A 23,409-nucleotide genomic window follows, 5' to 3' on the forward strand; every position below is an offset into this window, starting at 1 on the left:
CCACTAAGGAGCACAATCATCCAGCTGAACATCAGCTAATTTAGCATTAGCTTTGGGTGAAGTGAATAAAGGAGCTGGGGGACTTCACTGACCCACACCTTTATTTTGAAACTAAACACCACCTCACTGATCAAAAGGACAGAAAAGCGGATGTACTTCTTGCGGAGGATGAGAAGAGCCCACCTGCCCCCACCCATCCTCACCACCTTCTACAAAAGCACCATAGAGAGCGTTCTGACCAGCAGCGCCTCAGACTGGAAGAAGGTGAGAAGAATGGTAAGAACAGTAGAGAGGATCATCAGGGCTCCTCTTCCCTCCATTACAGACATTTTATCCCAGCGCTGCCTTTCCAGAGCCCGTAACATTATCAATGACCCCTCACACCCCCCACCATGGACTGTTCTCCCTGCTGCCCTCGAGGAAGAGACCTTGAAGCATCCAATGCAGGTCCAGTAGATTTCAGAACAGTTTCTTCCCCACCGCCATTAGGCTGCTGGGGAAGAATTATAAAATAGGTTATAAAAAAATAAATCCCTGAATGCTGGAACTAACTATACAGTTGTATGTTTACATACATTTTTTCCACCACAGTGTTTTTTTCACCACAGTGTTTTTATCACTGCTGCTGACCTTTATCAAGGCTGCGCTTTAAAAAATGAAAAGTCTAGAGAGCTGTACTAAATGAAATTTCTTTTTGTATACACTTGTGTGTACAAAATGACAAAATAAAATCTATCCAAGTCTTTAAGTCTGTCTTTATAGGTTTTATGGACAGAACATTTTTTTAATAAATTTGTAAAGGAAAATGTTTGTCCCGGTTTGCTCGTCAGGTTCATTTTCTCACCGGGCCTATGTACAGTTGAGGCAAAAGTAGTGACGTGGAAATTTACTAAAAATTGTAATTAGTTGCGCTTAAGTAAAGCCAGGAGATTTACACTATGTTTCAATAGTTATGTTGACCACTCAAAAACACAGTTGCCACAATTACCAGTATCTGCTACCATTATGTTAAAATACATGTAATGTGAAGTTTGAATTAAAATTATAATACTTTACTGCACTAAAGAGTGGCTTCTTTATGTAGCAAGGTCTCCACGACAACCATAAGATGGGACTCAGAAAGGTTTTCAACTAAAACTCTGCTTTATTCAAATGTGACCAACATCAAGTTTGTAAAAAACAAACAATTATATTAGTTTTATTGTCAGAAAGGCAATAAATACTTTAAAACTATTGTGTGTGGAGAACAATCTGTGATTCTGTGGGTCTGTTTTTTATTTTTTTTAGGACAAAGGATTTTGGACAAAAATCTTCCTCTGTCTAAACATTAGCCTTGTTTAATGTTAAAGCAAACAAAATAGTGACATCCTCATGCCAAAAGGAGGATGAATGAAATAAAAGTATATAATATGAACCCATAATAAAAACATTCTGTATTTTAAGGCTCGTATAACATCCTTACTACCCCCTCACAATCTGCCATACATTATTCTCCATACCTTGAGGAAGGGAATGACCTCTGTCATGATGGCTTTTATCTGCCGGTCCAGCTGCTGGGTGTCAATCTGAGGGCAGTGCACACCATTGGCTGCACTTTCTGATTACAGAAAACAAGTTAGTTAAGCACAGATGGTTATAACTGAAAACTAAAAGATGATGACTTGCGCTAGAAGTTTCTAAGCACGGGCGACGTCATGTGATCATATACCTTCCACTGGTTCAGCAGGGTTAGATGAAGCACCATTAGCATTTGTCAATTCAGACCTGTTTGCGCCTGCAGTGCTGGCATTGCAGGGGTTAAACTCGGCTTTAAGCTTCATGCGCTCATACTCCCTAATCCTTGCCAGAGCTTTGTCTAAATGAATCACCGTGTTGCCTGTCAGAGTGGCACAGAAAGGAGAGCAAGGAGAGAGAAGAATGTGAAAAGTTTAAACTGAAAGGAAAGGGTTGGAATGAATATTAATAGAACCAGGTTACAGTATAGGATCAAAGATTCTCAGCTTCACTAGGAATTTATACTAGTGATGTCCGCTAATGAAGGGACCCTGGGTCACTCTTCCACTTCAGCATTCATCCTAACATGTAAACTGGTTGGTTCAAAGAGATTAACTTGAAAAACCCTGTTAATAAAGTGTCAGATCCTCTATTAAAGTTCCATGTTAAAAAGCAAAGCAATTCAGCAGTATACAAAGGTAGGGAAAAGTAGTGAATCATAAACTTAAACTGCTGTTCTTAAAAACGACCCAAACATACCAAGGTCATCATTAGCAAACGGTTCCAGGTTGGAAGAGGTGGACATGTTGCTGTCATTATCAACAGATTCTGCATCTTCTCTCCTCTTTAGGTCCTGAGCATGCCTCAAGTTCTTCTCCAACACCTCCTGCAAAAAGAAAGCCTTCTTTATGAAGTTGTACTATGCTGGCTGGCAGGGTAGTAAGAGAGCAGATGATTCAACAAATATTCACTTCAAACACCTGAACTCCTACCTAAAATGCCTGCAGACAGGGGAAATGTGGGGCTTATTTTATAGATACTATAGCAGCTTCCCAAGCACAGTTTTATAGGAAGAGGGGATAAATCCAACATTTCACCCATCACTCTTGAACAAAGGCCGTATTCAGACAGACAAAAGACCTGACTCCCAATTAGCACAACTCTGGGGACCTTGGAGGAGAACAAAGAACACATGTCTAATCTGGCAAAAGAGACGTGGAGAGATGGGGGTCATTTTTTATAGACAAGCTTCTAAGGCTTCCCGTTGAGGCAAATTCAAAGACAATGTAGAAGGGCGAGAGAAAATTAAGATCAGAGAATAAAGAAACATGTAAGGATGACAGGCGACAAGATAGAGGCCGATGAAAGAAGACGAGGCTGAGTGAAAAACTAATAAAAGATGCATTTAAATGTAGAAGAGGGAGGATGTTAAGGACGACACAGTACGGCTATAAGGACAGAAAGAGATGTCAATAAAGACTAACACAAAGAGAAAGAGGAAATAAGCAACAAAGAGGTTAGAGATAAGTGGCTTATAAAAGTATTCAAACCCGACTCATTAAAAACATAAACGTCTTTGAGTTTTACTGTGATTTTATACGACAAATCAACACAATGTTGTGGATAAGTGGAAGGAAAACAATAAATTCAGTGCCTTTAACTTTGGTGGCCATAAACAAATGTAATGACAAAAATTGTCTTCAGAAGTAACCTGATCAGAAGATAGAACTTGTGTAATTAAATCTCAATGTGAATACAGTGGTTCCTAGGAGGCCTCAGAGGTTTAATCAGAAAACATTAGGAAGAGACAGCATCATGGAGACCAAGGGGCACAGCAGACAGCTCAGATGATAATTCAAAAAAATTGCTTTCTAAAAGGGTGAGGACTAAAAAAATAGAAAAGAAGCACTAAAGGTGGAACAGCTGGACTGACAATGCACGTCACCCTGTACACACCATCTCTAGAATGAAAGTCAGAGGCAGCATCATGCTGTGGTGACATGGACACTCCATAGAGTGGATGAAAGGAGCAAGATCTTTGAAGAAAAGGCAGCAAATGATTTTATACTGGGGTAGTGCTTCCCCTTTCAGCAGGACGACCATCTTAAAAATACAGAGACTGATGGAGGGGTTTACATTTAAGCATGTTCTTCCTGTTTATAGTCCACACCTAAGTCCTATTGGCAGTTGAAGACTTCAACATTTCGAATTTGCTACACCTGTGGATATACCTCCACAGATGTTGCAGTTTATTACCCATCCTATCTCCCACTTTTTAGCTGCAATACGATGAAATCTCAAAGAGACAGAGGGATATGAATACTCCTTCAAGCAGTGTATAACAGAGTGGCTGGAAAGAAGACTCACTTCATCACTGGTGATCAGACTCTGGCTCGGCGTAAGCTCAGACTGAGAGCCTGCTGTCCAAACAACAGAGCCAAGAGGGGGCAACTGATCCTCCGCTGCACGCCTCACTGCCAGGTGCTTGGTCACTATGTCCTGTGGGATATATGTGATGACAAAAGCCATCCTCTGATATTTCAATGGGTTTTTTTTTTGTGTGGTTTAATTCAAATTTTTGATTCAGATTTTTCAACTGGCTCAGACAGATTATTATTATTATTATATTTTATTTTTTACAAACATGTTCTGGAACAAAACATGTTTAGCTGCACTGATCATAACAGAAAGGAGTCACCTGTAGAGAATAGAGAGCTCTTTGGCGTAGATAGTCTGTGTTGAGTAGCTGCAGCTCGTGGAAAAGCTCAATTAGAAAGTGAGGTCTGGACTCATTTTGGGATATCAACGTTGCCACCTCCGAGTAGATCGTTTCCCGCAGAGCCTCAAACAAGGAGAAGTCACTGCTAGCATCTACAAACCAGAGGTTTTAGAACGTCAGGTATATTCCATGCATGTTTTATAATCAGTAAAAACAAATGAGACAACATTTGCGAGCAACAAAATATTGCACATAAATGTAGACATTTTGGAGAGGGTAAATAAAAGGCATGCATGATGGTGAGAAAGTAAAAAGCAAATGATGGAAGATTTGCATGGGGACTTTACCTGGTGCTTCTGTGCATGCAATTCTGTTAGAGAGGAAGGGTGTTCTCCAAGCATAAGCTGTGAGTAGGATAAATTCAAAGCAACAACGGGTAGAAAATTAAAATAGTCAGAAAAATGGCTAATGTATAAAGAAACATAATCTATTCAGATTAACTAGATGTTGCAAGTTTATATGGAAAACAGTTTGAAAATAATGATAGAAATCAAAATATTGATACAAATGTGAATGATAATTGTAGACACAAAAAAAATATTCTACAGACTGAGGAAGGGGAACCGCTTTTCTAAACATTTTCTTATGAACGGATCTGAGCCATACCAGAGGAGAGGTCATTTCGCTTGCTTCCGACCTTCGTCTTGCTGTCCAGTTTTTCTTGAGTCAGTTTGTCCAACAAAGCCTGGTTCTGGTCTTTATGATGTGACGAGGCTGCCCTCTCCTGGACAGATTCTGCAGTGCTGCTATAGCTGTCACTATCATGGCCTGGGAAAAAAAATGACACGAGAAGCTCTGGTATTCTATTAAGATTTATATACCTATACAAAAATGTAAAAGTTTTCAGTGGTTTATTTTCACATATTTTATGATACAAGTAGATTCAGGAGAGTGATTTGACTTTTGTACCTTCACTGTTCTTGTGTCCTTTGCTCTTCCTGCTGCGTCTATTTTTGGGAGTTTTGCTCCAAGAAGCCAAGTTTGCTTGAGCCGAGGCTTTTTTACCAGCCTTGAAGGTCTTAGTGACTGTGGCGGGATCAACAGGGTCAGGAATACTGCAGAAGCTTTCCTGTGATGCCTTGTCAAACTCCTGCGGCCTTGATTGGTATTTGTTAAAAGTAGGGGATGAGGAAGGAGACTCTTGCAGCTCTGTTTTAGACAGGGAGTGTTGTGTTATGTTGTTTGTGTAGGAGGTGTTCAGTCGTGTCCCAGATCTAATGATGTAAACACAAAAAACGGGAGCATTAACTAAAATGTCTAGCCAATAAGTTTCCTCTCTAGAGATAATAAGGTTTATCATACCGTCTTTCTGTTGCCGTGTTAAGAGGAGAGCGATGTAGAGGAGGAGGAAAACCCATGTACTCCGTTTTCATTGATGTGTTCTGATCCCTTTTTTGATGTTCAGATGAAGCTGTACCTTCTGCACCCAGAGGCAAATCGCTCATGGCACCAGGGAAGGTGGGATACAGGTTGAAGCCTTAAAAGAAAGAGAAAACATATTTAAATGCTTTCAGGATAGGATATATTGGGCGAACAAAAGTGTTTTATTTTACTGTAAAAAAAAGGGTTAGATTTTTGAAGGATTTGTTACTTCTTCTGCGAGGTAAAACCCAAAGTAGTGAGTATATCATAGCAGTGTGATAATCATACTGGGAGAGAATGGAGATAAGGAAGGGTTTGCCATGTTGACAGTCGAAGGGTTCATTGCAGAGGAGAAGGGAAGGAAGAAGCCAGGAGAGGCTGAGGGTCCTGGACTGGATTCCCGAGCAGAGCTCTGTTTCTGTGTCTGCCAACCTGCTGCTGAGGAGGAAGAGGCCTGCTGCCGAATGAGATCATTCAGGACCTGTTTTAGTCTAAAACACAAAGGGAAAAAATTACAGAAAATCTCCCATCTGTGGGGATAAAACTGTATTTATTAATGTCACTTCTTTCACCTTTGAACATTGTTTTGCTGCCAAGCGAGCTGGGTGTAGCACTGGTTAAGCTGATGCATCACCAGCTGGACTTGAGGGGATGACACGTTGTTTGGAAGGGTGTTGTATTGACCCGTCAGTAGAGTTTGTAGCATGTATGATAGTGTCTGTTGAAAAAAAAAAATTTTTACAGACTGAGCAACAATCTTAAACAAAGACTAGACGGTGAAATATTATATATAACGAATCATAACAATCATCTGACTCTGCTTAGACATGGTATTAGTGTGGAAAGCTGCAGGAGTAGATCATCAAATATACGGAAATAATTATCTGCTGGTAAACAAATCTAATCTTATTTTCTATCAATGATCAAACAGCATTCAGATAAGTGGGACTAATACTGAAATCTACTGAAAATATAATGTTGCTTAATGCCTTAGTGATGACACAGATAATGATTAACACTGGTTTCCTTTACATTTTTTCCTTCTTTAACATTACAAAATGTCATTACCTCTACGTGTGTTTTAGCATCTACACATAAAAATAAAATAAACTCAACCAGGCATGAAATGTGTGAATACCTGACCATCAAACCTAGTAAAATTGCATCCTAGCAGCCCTTTGGCATTATTATACTGACCCAGATATTAATGACTTATTCAATACACTGAGGCTTTTATCAGCACTAATATACCATCACCATATTACTGAAATGGGATAATGGTAGATTTGCCTGGGAATTGTATTTTAAAATTTCAAAATATATCCTGATACAATGACAAACATGCAAGAAGAATAAAACTTGTTTATGGTTCATGTTCCTGCTATTAAGGACTAGGTCTACTGTGTTAATTTAGGCTTAGAATTATTAGGGTCACCATTTTTCCAGAAATACTTTTCTGAAAAGAAATCACTCCTTGTGTCAGACAGAATGCACTGCTTTCAAGCCAAGAAATTTGTTTCTTAATGCAAAAATTTGACTTGAACTGGATCCAAACATCCAACTGACATCCAGTAACACCGGTTAGAAGCAGGGCAGACCAAAGCTTCATTGAGTGAGTTTAGTGATCTGACCTGCTGGTCCTGCAGGAGAGTTTGACACATGCTGGTGCTGAAGTCCAACTGTCTCTGGAGCTGGTTTATCTGCTCTTGCCAGTGAGATGTGCCCTCGGCGAAGGAGAGCTCAGAGGCCCAGCGCAGGTTCTCCTGTCGACGAATACCCCCAGACTGGCTTGAGGACTGGTTGAAACTACTGGTCTGCTGTTTGACCTTTGTCTCATTATGTAGATGACCCTCAACGTCACCAGAAAAGCCTGCTGGAGGCTTCAGATTGCTAAAACATTAAACATAAACAAGCAAAATGGACTTTAGAAAGAGATGACAGATATCTGTTCAGAAATTGAGGGAAAAAATTGCTATAAATCTGTGCATCTTCAGTCAGCTGCTTTTACCTTCCTTGATTCTTCCTTTTAATAAAGGAGCGCTGGCTGTACACATGGATGTCATCCTCTGAGCCACTTTCTGTACATTCTTCCTGCTCCTCCTCCTCCTCAGCACATATCTCTGAGCGATAATCATCCTCTTCCTCATCATCATCATCATCATCTAGGTTGCAAGGACTGGAACCCCATGTGGCCATTGTTCTGGTAAAATATAGTTATAGCTTGCTGGTTCATAATGACTGATAATATACACTGAAATAAAGGCCTGTACATAAGAGGAATGATAACAGAGCTCTAACTGATGAGGCAGCCCCATTAAGAGGTGCATGTCCCACCTTTCATCCCTGTTAATAGAGTGTGACAGTGTAGCGCTACCCTCCTGGTCTTCCATTGGACAGGGAGAGTCACAGTGACCACTACGCCTCTGATGTTCAGCCATCAGTGACTCCAGGTGCTTCCTCCGCTGTCTCAGATCTTCTCGTAAAATCTGTCCCCGCCGCATTTCTGACCAAAGCTGTAGGCGGAACAAAAACAGAATACGTAAATGAACAGATAATATCTTTTAACAAAGCGTACGGGAGGAGATGAGGGAATGAGTTACCTCATTGTCAGTGACAGAAGAAGAAGCTGCCTCTGGAGCAGTGGGTTTGAGCATGGCTAAGTTGGTTTTAGGTCCAGAAGATGAAGGTTTGACATTAGCCGGAGTGGAAACCGCAACTGGAGCCTTTCTTAGCAGACCCTGCTGACTGGCTGTGCTGGACACAGACGACTGGAAGGAGACAAATACACTTTCATTTTTCACATTCAATGAAATGCTCAAATCAAACCCAAAATATTGCTTACAGGTCATGTTCAAAGCAAAAGCATATCGTTCTGAATGATTGGCATAATTAAGACATCACACTATATCATACTCAAGCATCTTAGCATGCATGCTGTAACATGACTGTCATAAAGAGTTAATGTGTCTGATGACAAATGCTGCTCCTAGTGACATGACCTCCTGGATTTGAAGTGAGACTTTACTCCTAGGATCTCCTTCAGAGGAGGGAAACAGCATACATGAAATGAATCACTTTTTCACTCTCAATTCTGTTAACAGCTCAAACATACATCTTACATCCCAGCTAACTCACTATTCAAAGGCAACAATTGTTTTGTGTGATTATGAGAGTTAAATACCAGATGGTCTGGGCAGGTCCACTGCAGGTCCTGGATCTTGCCTTGGATTTCAATCAGTCTCTGTCGCTCTTCGTGGAGCTGCCTCAACTCCTGCTTCTGCTGACGCAACTTTTCCTCATACAACTTTTCCCTGTGAGAAAAACAAATATGGTATAAAAGTGATGAAATGAACCTAACTAGACAGCTGTACAACAAAGTGCAAGACTCAACTATTTTATTTTACTACACCTGGCCTTGCTGGTAAGTGCAATATCTCCAGGACCCTGTTTGGATCCACCCTTGGAGGCCCCACACACAGGTGCTCTGGTGTTATTTGGCTGCTGATGTAAAGCTTCATCATCATTTGCTGTTGTTCCATCGGTGTCATCACTCTGTGTCACACAGATAGCTTAATTGTTTCTCATCACTAAAATCATAGGTGGTTAGATTTTTTTCTTCAATGCATCAAACAGTTTTCCAAACAATTTGAGGTCCCACCACCAGAGGCTCAAGACTGAAAGCCATTGCAAGCTCTTTTTCTACTGAGTGTGAACAACTTCACTGCAGAAGTTGGATACGGCTAACGTTGTTAGCTTCTTTAGTTTATTGGTGTTATACCTGGTGACGGCAGCCGTTTTCGCCCCCTCTCCCAATATATGCCCTACTTTTGCAGCCTTTTTTCACTGGTCTGCGCTGTTGTAATTGGTGAAGGTAGCGGTTTTCGCCCCCGTACCAAGTGTGATCAACTTCTCTTGCTGAAGTTTGGATACGGCTAACGTTGTTAGGTTTGTTGGTTTTATACCTGGTAATGGAAGCATTTTTCGACCCATCTCCCGTTATCAACGTATGTTTTTCAGCCCTTTTCGTTGGTCTGTGCTGTTATAATTGGTGATGGAAGCGGCTTTTTCCCCCTCTCTCAATATCAACCCATTTTTTTGCAGCGTTTATTAGTTTTTATACCTGGTGCCTGTAGCGGTTTTCGCCCCCTTTCCAAGTATCGGCCTTCTTGTGCTTGCAGCCTCTTTCGTTCTGCTATAATTGATGACGGCTGCGTTCGAGCCCCCTCTCCCGATTTTAGCCAATTTTTTATTTCTTAATTGGGCTTAGCCATGTTGACCTTCGACATGGATGGCTCCAACAACTACATGGATTGTGGGGATGCCCTGCAGGCAGAGGATGGCCACGACCTGTGCCCTACCTGCCTTGGACGTGAGCACCTTTTGGAGGCGCTGTCTGGGAACCCCTGCATGAACTGTAGTTTTATGCCCCATGCAGTGACGTTGGCTTGGTTGGCCTGGTCATGCCACCACTGGGGCTCGGACCTTCTGCCCTCGGGGCAGGTTGCTCTCCCCAAGCGTTCTAAGCGCCGTGGTGGGACTGTGGCTTCTGTGCCCCTCCCCCAGAGGAAGCGAGCCAAGCCTGACCAAGGCCTGTCCACAACGGTGGAGTAGTTGTCAGCAGAGTTAGCAGAGATGAAGTCCTTGTTGCAGACACGTCAGTCTGATGCCTCACTTCCAGTGGCCGGACTCTCATCCCTACCCATGCCCGAACTGGTTGTAGAGGATGACATCATATCTCTGGTTCTCGCAGCTCTGTGCCACCCTCCATTTGAGCCTTTGGCACAAGCTGACCTCAAGTGGCTGTCCTGTAAGACTTCTTTCCTGATGTCTATCTTCTCAGCTAAGAGGGTCAGCGAGCTACATGCTCTCTCTGTCAGCCCTATGTGTATCAGGTGGGCTCCAGATGGCTCCGGTGTTACCCTGTGGCCTAATACTGCATTTGTGCCTAAGGTGTTTTATACTTTTCACCGTAACCAGCCATTGTGGCTTGTTCGGTTTCAGCCTCAGTCAGGTGCAAATGAGGATAGGTCTGAGTTTTTGAGTCCAGTAAGAGAGTTGGAGGCATACATTGCAGCCACCGTCAATCTGAGACACTGACCAGCTTTTCCTATGCAACGGGGATCTGAGGTTAGGCTGTCCTCTTTCCAAGCAACGTCTGTCCCATTGGACTAAGATTTACATCTGCCACGCCTACGTCGCAATCTGGCAGTCATCCGGGATTCATAAAACCGTAGTTACATATGTAACTTTCATTTTATTCACCCATCAAGGTTAGAAAGCATCCTCAGCCATAAAGTCTCTCATACCTGAACCATGGCCACCAGCTCCTGTAGCTGCCTCAGTTTCTGCTTTGCTGTCTGGCGGTGAACCTTGGCAGGAAAACCAGCGCCGCTCCCAAAGCTGCTACCTCGACTAGACTCTGACACACTGTCTGGAAGCATGGCATGTGCCCCTTCATTGTTATCAAGGCCATCCTCGTCATCATCTTCATCCTTTACCTGGTCATAGGGAAGGTCCCTGTTGTACTGGCACTCTAAAGCACAAAAAAAAAATACCACATGCTGTTACAGAAAGCCGTGTTTAGTAATGATTTTTGCTGCAAGCTGCACTAAGTTAGACTTTTCAAAACATTTTCTTTAGAAATTAAGACACTTGACATGAATGTGCAATATTAACTAGAATAAGTTAATGTAACTGGTCTATAAATTTGAATTAACTCACAAAAATAAATTTGGTAATTATACAGGAATGTGGGTCAGCCTAAAGCTTATGGGTTTTTTTTACCGATCCAGTGGTCTTCTTCCCTATTATTCAAACTGGTACCTTTATAATAGGAAAATTCCTGTTTTACTTCTTTATAAGTTAGTGATGAATACCTTAACAAGTATATAGTCATGTAAACAATAAACATGTTTCAGACAAGACTGGCTTACCGTTTGAAAATAAAAATTCAAAAGGAAACCAGAAAATAAAGGTAAACATAACATTTTTGTCCTTTTCCTCTCTAAAATTGTGATTATTTAATGCCATTTAATAGGCAGCACTAACTCCCAAGTACATAGAAACTGTTAATCTAAGGTAAAAAGTTTTCAATACTTTAAGAAACCTGTTACAGATAATTTCATATTATTAATTCTATAAACATAACTTCTATGATTTCATGAAAATTTCTTTGAAATAAAAAAATGATCATCTATTACTAAACTATAATCACCAATATCACTTTTAAGGGATAAGGACATTATTGTCAGAGTGTTTCATGAGCCAACCTATGGGTGTGGTGACTTTGAGGCTGCGGAGGTTGGCGGCTGCCCGGTTGTTGATTTCACACTCGGTGTTGAGTCTCCCCTCCTGGTTGTTTGTTGAGCCACTCCTGACACTGCGTCCATTGGTCAGGCTGTTTAAGTCTGCCCAGTTTCCGCTACGCTGCTGGTTTCTGGAGACGCAGAGAGCAATAATGTCTATTATTGATATTCAAAGAACCATTCCGTAGAAAATGACAAACTGAGATAAGATGACATGAAGCTTTTGCTTATTTTTGTAATATTTCCAAGGTAAATTTGTTCAGACATCAAACCATGTTCTCCGCAGAGATGTTCACACTCACCTAATATTTGCGACAGGCTGGTGATTCTCATGCTCCAACTCAAACACCGTTTCAAACATTGATCCATCCTCTGTCTCATCTTCCTCCTCATCATCATCATCGTCAGCCTCCTTTACATTCTCATTGACAGCATCCACCATCATATCAGAAGTCTGCTCATAGTACTGAACCAACTCCCTCAGTTCATTAAGGCGCTTATGGACCTCTTTTAGCTTCCTGTTGGAAAATGTGAAAAAAGTTCTGAATGCATGGAGTCAGTATAAAAGTATAGTTCATATAGTCTTCTTTTTGTTGCTCTCAATGATTGATCCCAACAAGGAATCTGATTCCACTGACGGAGAAGATTAGACAACAAACAACCTCAATAGGTTTTCAAACCCAAACATTTGGTCCACAGTCACCCCACCTTGACTGGACAGGAGAACACCTGCAGCCAAAGGCTCCAATCAGTGGGCAGCAGCCCCCCCACCATCAAAATACACAACTTCAACTGCTGCTAAGTAACGGGCTGGCTGCACATCTGACACTTTGGCTCTCAGTAAACTGAGATATTGTAGGCAAATACATTATTCATGTAAATCATTTATTATGTATAAATCTAACTTGCATATATTGTTCTGTTAATTCATACTCCTTGCTACTTGTACACTACCTCACTTTTTAGAATCTTATTGTGTTTTGGGTTTACTTATACAAAGTAATTCCTCTGAAGGTTTTTCCTGGAGTGATTTTAAATATTGATTGAACAGGTTTGCTTCCTGGCAGAGAATTGGCTTTAAAATCATGACCAATAAACTGTTCATAGCACTAAACTTGTTGCTGGTGAAACGCCAAAACATTCAGCTCCTTTAACCATCCATTAATCAACCCAACCTCAACCCCATCAATAATCCAAAGGTTATAGTCAAAATGGGGCTCTCATACAGGAACACAACCAAATGTGGGTCTGGTAATGCAGGCGGATGGAAGCACGGGGCCGTCCTCCAGGCAACCATCACAGGGTCGGGTTCGGTTGCTCCGCCCCCTACTGGCTCCCTGCCCCCTTCTGCCTGGGTTCCCGCCCAGCCCCGGAGCTGACAGCTCGGTTCGAGTGCCCGGTGTGTTTCAACTAAGTGCTGCACTGTAGTCGGCCAAAATCCCAGACAATTTTGAAATTTTCCCTGGACATTTTTGAGGTATGAAAAGTAGGACATTTGGTCACCCTACCATATCAACAATTTGATGTTTTAGTGAGTGCTTTCTTGCAATGATGTGTCTTTGCTTAGCAGCTTCGCTTGTTGTAAACCAACCAATCAGCGCACAGCTCATCTAAATATTAATGATCATACCATAAAAGGAAGAAAACCTGTCGTTTAATTCTAGGGCTTTTAACCAGGCTTGCATTAGGGCGCATAGAACAGCAAATATGCCATTTTCAGCCCAACCACCATTACACTCCCTATTCAGAGACCTTAAGGACCAGAACCAAATACCCTATATAATCATTCTATGATCCCTTTAAGGCAAAACCCGCTGCTGATATCTGACCCACCAATACCAAAGCAGCTCAGAGCACTGTGTGTGTGAGTGATCTTGTGTACCTTAGCTTGTCAGCTGACCCAGAGCTCTCCTGCTGTGAGAACAAAGGCTGAAAGGAAGAAGAGGTTGAGGCCGTGTTTGAGCAGAAAGCTGATGGGTGATCTGCAGAGAGTCCTCTATTTGGACTGAACTGTGCTGACAAGCCACGACCTGAGGGAGGCCACAGACAATTCATCAACACTTTCTAAAGGTTAAGCTGCACCATGTTTGCAAATACAATAAAATAAAAAGATGAATACATGAGTTATTGTTCAGGGTCTGGTCTCGTAGTGAATGCAACTCTTGCAGGATCTTGTCCATGGTTTGCTTCTTGTCTTGAAGCTCCTGTAACTTAGTGAGTTTGGCACTGGCAGTCACTTCGCCGGTGTCTAGGTCGGCATGGGGGCCAGAAGCAGAGTGAAGGAGCGGCCTGTGTTGAGGAGGGCCGACAGTGTGGTGTGGGCGGGACCAGGACAAGGACACCTCTCCAGAGAGGGAAAGACTCTGTGCCTGACGCCGGTTATCTGGCACCATTTTAGTCTGGTGGAGGAATGTTGTAGAGGAATTTCAATGGTCAAAAAAATGCTGCTGCTGTTTTTGTTTAGATTATTCTCCTCTAAATGGTTATTCATTTGAAATTCATTAACTTTAATACTTACAGCGCTGGTCACATTTAACGGTACTGCAGGTAAAGATGTGTAAAAAGCCTTACTTAGAGAAATGTAAAATAGAACTTTTTCCTGAATGTAAAGTTAGATTTCTCCATTCCTTCAGGGTAAAAATATACTGGAATAACTATTTCAAGGCTTTTGATGCATCTTTACCAAAAGCACAAATTATTGTGGGCAGCATTGTATCAGCAAGGGCAGATAAAAATGTTTCTATGCAGTTAATTTTAAATATTTTACAAAATGTCCAGGAATATTCTAGCGCTCTAGTTCTAGTTTCTACTACTGATCGACTGATACATTTTCTATTTTAAAGGTTGATGCTGACATTAGTCTAACTGATCTCCGATGTGTGTTACTGATATTTTTTTAGGACGATTCTTAATGTAACGATTCTTAACATTGTTTTTTTTTCTTCTCACATTTACATGATAAAAAATCCCAGAATGATAACTGTTACACAAGTCTAAATTCTAAATAAGAAACCTTTATAAACAGGTCAAACAAAAAGCTAAAAATGGACTGCAGATGGAGGGAGCGGCCAAGATATGGCTGCTAAATGCACTAATGAATTTGATAAACAATTGCATGAATATAAATAAATATGCACTCAAAAAAAAAAAAGCTAACATAGGCAAAAACTATCATCTGCTTAATGTATTGATCTACCTCTAGTTTCTACTGTACCTGACATTCATGCAGCTGGTTGTGGAAACGCTGAATCAAATCATTTAACTCCTCATTTAGTTCTGATGTGATGCTCAGGCCAGAAACACTGCCGGTTGTTTCTGTCACAACTATAAACAACAACAAAAGTTAAAAGAGAAACATATGGACAACTTTTTATGCTTGACATGCTGCTGTCATAATAAAAATATTTACCTCCAACACAGAAATATAAAAACATAAATATTTCGGTTTTGCTTTTTTGTTGTTATTTTTAAAAGTTGTGTGGAGTAAAAAAAAAAAAAGGAAGCCAAACGGTAAGGACTGACGTGACATTCTTAATCTTCACACAAAATTGTCTTGTGAAAATGTGTTTTCTTTATAGGTTTGTACATCACCTGTGTCTTCAATCACAGCCAGAGCATGTTCAGCACTTTGTTGCATGGCCATTAGTGCCTCCTGTCGTCCCTGAAGGGCCCTAAGCTGTTCCTGCTGCTCTAGCATCTTCTTCAGCAGCTCATGCTGCTTCCGCAGATTCTCCAGCTCTTCCTTCTGGTCAGCACCAACAGCTTCTGTCCTGCCACCCTAAAAATGCACAACCCCGCCCCCACATATCAATATCAGCTCCGAGGATATCCAAATCAGCAAATAAATGCACTGCTATACTACAAGAATACCAACTTAAAAGATACATGGTAGCCATGGTGTTTTTGCTTTTTATCTTTGGAATTTAAAGTTTCAGATAAAATCTTATAAAGCCAGACAAATGTACTCACTGCTGTATTTGAAGCATCTGAAGACTGAACTTCTATGTTTAGAGAAGAGCTCTCTGCCAGCGACCCTGAGCCGACAGCAGAATCCAGAGTCCCCAAATCACAGTCATTCTCATGGGCCTGGGAAAATAGTACCACTGAGATTGTTAGGGACTTCATAATAATTTCCTGTTAACCATCTCCTTGGGTTTTATGCATAATGAAAAAAAAGTACTGCATGCATTGAACTGAAGAACTTTAAATAGCTATTTTAAAATACTTTAAATGAATACACACCATAAGCCAACTTTATTCATTTTATAGAAAAACAATGGAAACAAGCACTTACAAGCACTTTCTGCAAGAACCGTAAATAGGACTTCTCCTGCTCCTTGAGGTTGTCAATGAGGTAAGAGAGACGCTCAACATTGGCTGGAACGTCATTCTTTTCCACCAGATCGTCCCTCATGGCGCTGACTTTACTGATGTAGTCCCGAATCTGCACCAGCTTGCTCACCACCTGATGCCGTTCAAAGCCGGGAAGAGTAGAGGGCCGTATGGTGATGGTAGGGGTTGTTTAAAGATAATAAAAAGCGAAAAAGGAAACAAAAAAAAACATAAGAAAGGTTAAGGGAACATCTGTAGATATAGCCATAACTGGGATACAAAAGGGCTGAAAGGGGACGGGCACAGAAGTCGCTAGGCACCATTGGTGGCGTATTTATAAACTGTCCTATATACAGTCCTGTTTCAGCTGCACAACCTCTCCCTCACTTTCATCCTAGTTGGGTTTCTTCTCTAAATAATCTAGGGTGCTGTGAGGAAAAATATGCTAACATACAGGTTCTGGGAAAAAACTATGAATTCTTCTTTTATCTTTTTAATCACATTACTTTTCACAAGAATCGCAAACCTTAATGTGTTGTTTCAAGTGCCTGTGGTAGAGCAACATAGTGAATCATTGCAAGTTGGAAGTCAATGATAATACAGATCTCCATTTTCATAACAAAAAAAAAAGAAAAAGGGATGGTAAAAATAAGAAAATGAAAAGCGGAATAATAAAACAATGAAGGTATAAACACCTGAGGGGTTTTCTATCTACATTTTAAAAACTCAAAACTCCACCAGGAGATGGCAGACTGACTGACCTTAGAGACTAAATCCATCCTTTAGTCATATAAAGTTACTATCCAGCTACTACAGCTAGAAACCAGTGATTATGGTGTCATGATAGACTCAGGCCTGAACCTTCAGAGGCACATAAAGGCAGTTACTGAACCATCCAAAACGCTGCTGCCCTTGTTCTCACAAGAATTAAGAAAGTAGAGCACATCAGGCCGGTTCTGAAATCCTTACACCGGCTCCATGTAGCTCAGAGAATACACTTTAAAATCCTTCTGTTAGTTTATAAATAACTGAATGGACCTCAATGAATAACAGTTTTGTTGTCAGTGTATCAACCTCCTAGACCAGAGGTCTTCAGCAGGGGGGTCTGCGACCCCTAGGGTGGCCACAGAGGTACTGCATGGAGGTTATACCCCCCCCTGCAATTTTTTCCACCAATTGAAATGTTTTTAAATACACATTAACTTGAATTCAACACACTGTAGTAAACAGATAAATGGAGGCAGATGATGTCTTTCAGCCATCACTGCACACATTCAGCAACACAAAGGAGCTCTTTCATGCTGGACACCATTTCATTCACAACACCTGTCCCATCAACAAATAATCAGAATCAGAAATACTTTAATAATCCCAGGAAAAAAATACTTTTGTTACATTACTCCATCTCTAATAGAGTGACTACAGGACCAGTTTGATATAACACAATTGCATACAATAGGGGGTCCCCGCTCCATCTCGCCATAAGTTTTGGGGTTCTTGCCTGGAAAACGTTGGAAGACCCCTGTCCTGAACCACTTAGGTCTCCTAGTTCCAGCCTACTCTCTGCACCCAGAACTAGAACCAAACATGAGGAAGCAGCATTCATTTACTAAGCTCCACTTATCTTAAATCACCCAGTTGGCGTTGTTTATTTACACACAGTTAAACATGTTGTGACTGAGCACAGAGACAGAGCTGAGCGCAGCAGGCAAGCTAAAGAAAGAGCACAGGTAGCGAACCAAAGTTTGTTGGCGCTCAGCGTGTGGTAGACATGTTTTGAGTGAGGGGGTCCAAGTTCAAACGCTGCGTATCGAGCCATGGTTTTTAAGGTTGAATATCCATTGGAGCAACTCCTGTGATGCTTCTTGTGCCTCTGATTTACAGGTGTACAAGAAACAATGATTATAAGGGCTTCTGATTGGGATTTCAGTATGTATAAAAGAAAAAGGAATGAACTGCTTTATTTCTTAATGCATTAAAATGTTTCTACTTAATTAATAGAAATTAACACATTAAAGTCCCAGCCTAATTTTAAACAATGAAACATTACCTGGCTGCTGTCTACTCTTGGTTCTTGTCTCTCATACTCTCTCTCCATTAGAAGCTCTCTCTCTGGTCCACCATGACTCATCCTTGAAGACTCCTTGTGAGGAACAGCAGAACTTGATGTTTCCCTGCGCCCAGGACTTTGCTTTTTCATTTCCTTGGAGGTAGCTGGGGTAGTTGGTGCAGAAGCTGAGGGATGGAGCAGCTGTTTGCTTTTGTTAGTGTTGACATGCAGAGGCAGGTAGTTGTACGGCTTCTTGTTCTCTCCAGCCATTTGCCGCTGGTTGTTGGCAGCTGTAACGCGTCCTTGGGAGTCACTGCCAATGCTCCTCTGTTTAACAAAAGATCAGAGGAAAAGGAGAAATGCACCGAGGGTTTTAGACAATTTTGTTTTCAAACTGTAAGAGATGTAGATGTACAGGCATTTATCAGAGAACTTATTTTGTGCAAACCTTGGACCTAATTTCTGAAAAGTATAAAATTCAAACAAGTAGAATTTCTCTGGCAGACATACAAAGATGACAAAACGAAAGCAGGGTTCAGAGCATCGTCACTGCTCCAGTGTGTAGCCACCCAAGTACTCAGTCAACTAAATTCCTTTTCTTGTCAGATACTTCCTGTGGGACAGATTAGCGACATACTCACACTACCAAAAAGATTTTTAAGTGCTGTGATGCTTACCTCATCCAGATCTGTAAAATTTATCCTCTGGCGTAGCTTGTCCAGTTCAGCCTGGTCAGGAACAGACATTTGGGTAGTGTATTTGATATGGGGATAGGATTGAGGAGTGCGAGCTCTCTTGCGGCCCACCCCCGGCGTGGACTCCGGTGAAATATCATTAGTCAGTCGGCTCTCCACCACTGATGCCGACAGCTTTTTCTTGTTCTTCTCTGATGACCGGTTAGCCTTCTTTTGCTGGATCCCCCAGTTCTGCTCCAAAACAACAGAAAGTATAAGTGATGTTTTTTGGTATTATGAGAAAAAACTAAATAAAGAAGACGACAAAGGCTATAATAAACTGCAAAGTTGACAAGATGTTTACATTGCAGTAGTGAAAGAACATTGAAAACATCTACTCTACAGCATTAGTGTCCAAGCCTCACCTCACACTGGGAAAAAATCTCCACTCTCAAGTGCTTGTAGGTCAAAGAAAATAACTTTTTACTAAGCACTAATCACTTTGTTTATTCACTTTTGGAGATGACGGAAAAAAAACAGAACAAAGGATTTGCCTTTTTTCAGCCATAACAACTCTCTTTAAAAATGCTTGCAGCAGTTAGAAAAGTGTAACTATTTGTTTAAAAACAGACTTGCTGCTTGGAACTGAACTGACAGACGAAAGTGGGATTAGCAGACAAATTTTTGTAACAGTAATCAGGATAACCGTTTAGCTTCAAATGATATATTTTCAAAACACCATGGGTTTGTTAGGGAGCACATGAGCAGCCAAAACTAGTTGGTTTCAAAAGGAGGGCTGAATCCCAAACCAGCCACTAATCACTATCCCTAAGCCCTAACCCTCTGTCTGCGCGTTCCCATGGAGAGTCCGCCCATTAAGGGCCATCCTAAACCATGGTAGGGTGAGTGGACCATTCAGCCCTTAAATGATGAGTTTGCAACAGTGCCGGCTACAGGTGTAAATAATAATCACTTTGTATCGATGCATCGATCCAATGCATCGACACGTCCGCAAGAGTATCGATTCATGTTTCTTTCTCCATCTGTCTATTTTTATCCATTTGCTCCCGGACGTAATTCTGACTCGCGTGCTGCGGTGGTGCTAAACATATTTTGCCCTCCTAAAATATGCGGATTCTTGAGTATCGAAAATAATCAAATCGATGGGTCAGGAAATTGATACTGAATCAAATCGCATGATGGGTGTGATTTACACTGCTACTGCCGGCTTGCTGGAATTTGGCAGTGGGTGTAATGGCAAACTAGTGACTGAGGAAACAAGTGCATTCAAACATAAGTTCTGCTGAATCTTCATCAAACTGTCAGAAGATCACAAGTTAGAAAGAAGACTTCATTAATCCCTAAATTGAAGGTCCGCTTTTAAAGAGTTTTATTTGACTGGTTAGATTTATTTTTTAAGAAAATGGCAAATGTTTGATATTATGTTACCCTGCGCGACAGAGCTACAGCCACGCACATGCGGTGTCGCTGTGTTGCTATAGAAACAACTGCTTTCCCTTTACGTTGGAGAGAAAAAGCCACACATTCACGTTTATACCCCACACACAGTGGCGGCTGGTGGAGTTATCTCCAGGGGGGGGGGGGCTAAAAACTAAAAATAGAAGTATACCAAAAACCAATCAAATGTATACTAAGTTATCACACCAGTATATTTATATGAAGAACAAAAAAATAATAATAAAATCACTTTATAAAAATAAAAAACAAAACATAATTCCATGTACAGGTTTACTTTTTGTACATAAAAGTTGCCCTTCTGATGTTTTGTAAAGGCAAATCTGTGTTTTGCATGGTCCAATATTGTGTCACAAACCTAAAAAAAAACAAAATGTACCAGTTTAATAATGGAGAAGCTATTGGTCAGCTTTATATATTTTTTACTATATATAAAAACTATTTTTTGAGAATGTGTTTATTTAAGAGCAACTAGGCAAATTAACAAACATTCAGAAGAATTACACTATATTATATTATTTTCCATGTGAATCCCAAATTATTCATTCTTCTTTGGTTTTAAGTCAGTCCTACCAGTCTTTATCCATGCTGGCTCAGATGCTGACGTTTGAAAGAGGAGGCAGGGAAAGCAGAATAAAGTGCAAGCCTCGCTAAATGCAGTTAGCCAAGCCTTCTTGCAAAACCAGGTCCTGGAAAAGGACATTTCTTGCACCATTCCTCTGTCTCTGAGATATAAAGCAGGAAGCATTCTCTCTCTCTCTCCAATGCATCTTGAGCCCCTGCAACTCGACCTGCCAAACATCTGCACTGTGGTGGGAGGTAGTGAGCAAATACACTTCCTGTCAGCTCGGGGCATAACAGAGCTGCGCCCTGAGCTCTCCTACACCTTTGCATTGCAGAGGAGCTACAGCGCATCTACAACTTTTAACCAGAGTCAATTGGCAAAGATTCTTGCGCCCCAGGGCGGAAATAGGGCACCAATCCGACGAAAAATGGAATGATGCTTTACTAGTCATTAAAGATTATATATTTATCTTGGACATCTAAAAATATATAGATATTTTTCAAAATATTTAACATTTTTATTTAAAATTAAATTATAAATAAAAAAATCATATACATTTTTATAATGTCTTAATCAGGGTCATTGGGTGTTGGGCGGCGCCCTAGCCCCATCTATTGCCCACACATACAATCCAGACCTCTTCCAAAGCTGTGAGTGTGACTTTATAGCGAGTGACACTTGATAGTTAAGGGTTACTGCTTAGGGGGCAGTTTCAAGTATCTTTGGATCCTGTTCACAAGTGAGGGGAGACAGATCGATGCGCCTGCCTCTATACTGTAGACGCAACACCGCTCTATGTGGTAAAGAGAGAGCCGAGCCAAAAGTGAAAGCTCTTGATTTATCAGTCTATGTTCATACCATCAGCTATGGTCATGAAATCTGGATCATGACTGAAAGAACGAGATGCAAGCAGGTGAAATGAGCTTTCTTCGCAGGGTGGCTGGACACTCCCATAGAGCTAGGGTGTTAGTTCATCAATCTGGGAGATGCTCAGAGTAGACCTTCTCATCAAGAGGAGTCAACTGAAGTAGAGAGTCTCTGCTATGACTTGCTGCTCTCATCACCAGGAAAAGGATAAGATGAAAACAAGTACTAATATTATACGCGACTGGCACCTTGTGCAAAATCCTCACCATGTTGTTCAGTCTGTCCTCCAGGCTGCCATTGGGTGCTGTCCAGTTGTGCAACTCTTCTGCACCATCATCAAACGGAGCGCCTCCGGTTGCCATGTCACCCGGTTACAGCAGCTGATGATAATAACAAACAGCTTAGAGGTCAACACGTCAAAGAAATTAAAGAGCAGTTAGAGAAACGGCTTCATTCAAATACACATTCATCGCCGTACAAAGCGCATGGACTAAACTTTATTCATATCTTACATTAAAAACACGCAAAAAGTCAATAATCAGAAATAACACCGCGTTGAGATGCAATATTACAATTGTCGACAAAAACACGGGCTATCAAAATGAACAACCTGAAAAACATCATTATATTACTGCTAATTTCTTACCGAAAACTAAGAGAACAAAGTTAAGGTTGGTTGGTGAGCTGTCGGTTAGCGTTAGCTGCTACAGGGCTGTGATGGCCGCTCGGATTCCCGCCGGGGAACCAAACTGACCGCTGCCTTACAACTAAAGAGATACTAGCGCTAGCTTCCAGTGAACTCCTCCGTTACCAAGTAAAAAGTGAAACAACCGCCATTGTTGCAGTCACTCCTACCAGTTAACACCAGGTTTGATGCTTGGTTAACTTCGCTAGCCAAACGTATGCGACCCTTCTATGACCAGCAATTGCCATGGCAACAAACGTTTTTTTTTTTACGTCAGTAAACTGTATTAATAGTGTTCCGTTTACTCTGAAACTTTGCTAAAAACTAGCTAAAGTTGCCAGTCTTGGAAATTTAGGTGGCTAAAACCCATTCGCCTGGACCCAGCTTGCCACGACAGAGACAAATTGGAAGGTGTCTGTGACAAAGTATTTAATACAGACACGCTTCTTTTATAACGTCTATAAACACAACATCATCTAAATCGGGTACCGTTGTATACTTAGCAAAGCTAACAAAAGTTAACACTAAACAACGCAGGTATTAGCTGACTTTAGAGATGGACAAGTTTAGAAAAGGAGATATGTTACCGTTTAAAATAATAGCGAAAAAGTCACAGCGAAGGTACTCATATATTTAGTTGTAGTAGAGTGTCATATTCTGCTATTCTATGAATATATACCGTCCATGGCTCTCAAGCTCGAAACAAACAACGACAGCGTTAGCCTGATGCTAAAACTGCCAAACAGCAGGTGGCGCTGTAACGGTTGATCAGGCAAAAATCTAACTTCTTCGTCTTCATCTTCGCCTTCTTCTTTCATTT

The 23,409-nt window shown here is 41.2% G+C and overlaps 1 protein-coding gene across 6 annotated transcripts in view; it reads right to left on the minus strand.

Annotated features, from left to right (window-relative positions):
- pcm1 (pericentriolar material 1) overlaps positions 1-23,355 on the minus strand; it is a 27,537-nt gene extending 4,182 nt beyond the window's left edge. For 2 of the 6 annotated variants that reach the window (XM_015383870.1, XM_015383867.1), the window contains exons 1-30: positions 23,177-23,355; positions 22,171-22,284; positions 19,000-19,248; positions 18,323-18,649; positions 16,235-16,405; positions 15,910-16,026; positions 15,532-15,718; positions 15,155-15,264; positions 14,060-14,339; positions 13,823-13,970; positions 12,243-12,458; positions 11,905-12,071; positions 10,942-11,168; positions 9,045-9,187; positions 8,817-8,946; positions 8,236-8,403; positions 7,970-8,148; positions 7,644-7,835; positions 7,267-7,525; positions 6,208-6,353; positions 5,924-6,126; positions 5,576-5,750; positions 5,183-5,487; positions 4,880-5,041; positions 4,561-4,617; positions 4,193-4,365; positions 3,862-3,993; positions 2,254-2,380; positions 1,709-1,876; positions 1,500-1,597 (exon numbers count right to left, since the gene is read on the minus strand). In XM_015383870.1, coding sequence (XP_015239356.1) covers positions 1,500-1,597; positions 1,709-1,876; positions 2,254-2,380; positions 3,862-3,993; positions 4,193-4,365; positions 4,561-4,617; positions 4,880-5,041; positions 5,183-5,487; positions 5,576-5,750; positions 5,924-6,126; positions 6,208-6,353; positions 7,267-7,525; positions 7,644-7,835; positions 7,970-8,148; positions 8,236-8,403; positions 8,817-8,946; positions 9,045-9,187; positions 10,942-11,168; positions 11,905-12,071; positions 12,243-12,458; positions 13,823-13,970; positions 14,060-14,339; positions 15,155-15,264; positions 15,532-15,718; positions 15,910-16,026; positions 16,235-16,405; positions 18,323-18,649; positions 19,000-19,248; positions 22,171-22,266 — 5,112 coding nt within the window. In that variant the 5' untranslated portion in view covers positions 22,267-22,284; positions 23,177-23,355. Of the gene's footprint in view, positions 1-1,499; positions 1,598-1,708; positions 1,877-2,253; positions 2,381-3,861; positions 3,994-4,192; positions 4,366-4,560; positions 4,618-4,879; positions 5,042-5,182; positions 5,488-5,575; positions 5,751-5,923; positions 6,127-6,207; positions 6,354-7,266; positions 7,526-7,643; positions 7,836-7,969; positions 8,149-8,235; positions 8,404-8,816; positions 8,947-9,044; positions 9,188-10,941; positions 11,169-11,904; positions 12,072-12,242; positions 12,459-13,822; positions 13,971-14,059; positions 14,340-15,154; positions 15,265-15,531; positions 15,719-15,909; positions 16,027-16,234; positions 16,406-18,322; positions 18,650-18,999; positions 19,249-22,170; positions 22,285-22,550; positions 22,730-22,759; positions 22,782-23,176 lie in introns of those variants that run through there. The other 4 variants (XM_015383869.1, XM_015383868.1, XM_015383871.1 and 1 more) reach the window with 4 other exon arrangements.
- Between the last annotated feature and the right edge of the window lie 54 nt (positions 23,356-23,409).

This window comes from Cyprinodon variegatus, unplaced genomic scaffold (genome assembly GCF_000732505.1).
Source record: "Cyprinodon variegatus isolate N-32 unplaced genomic scaffold, C_variegatus-1.0 Scaffold296, whole genome shotgun sequence".
Lineage (NCBI taxonomy): Eukaryota > Metazoa > Chordata > Actinopteri > Cyprinodontiformes > Cyprinodontidae > Cyprinodon > Cyprinodon variegatus.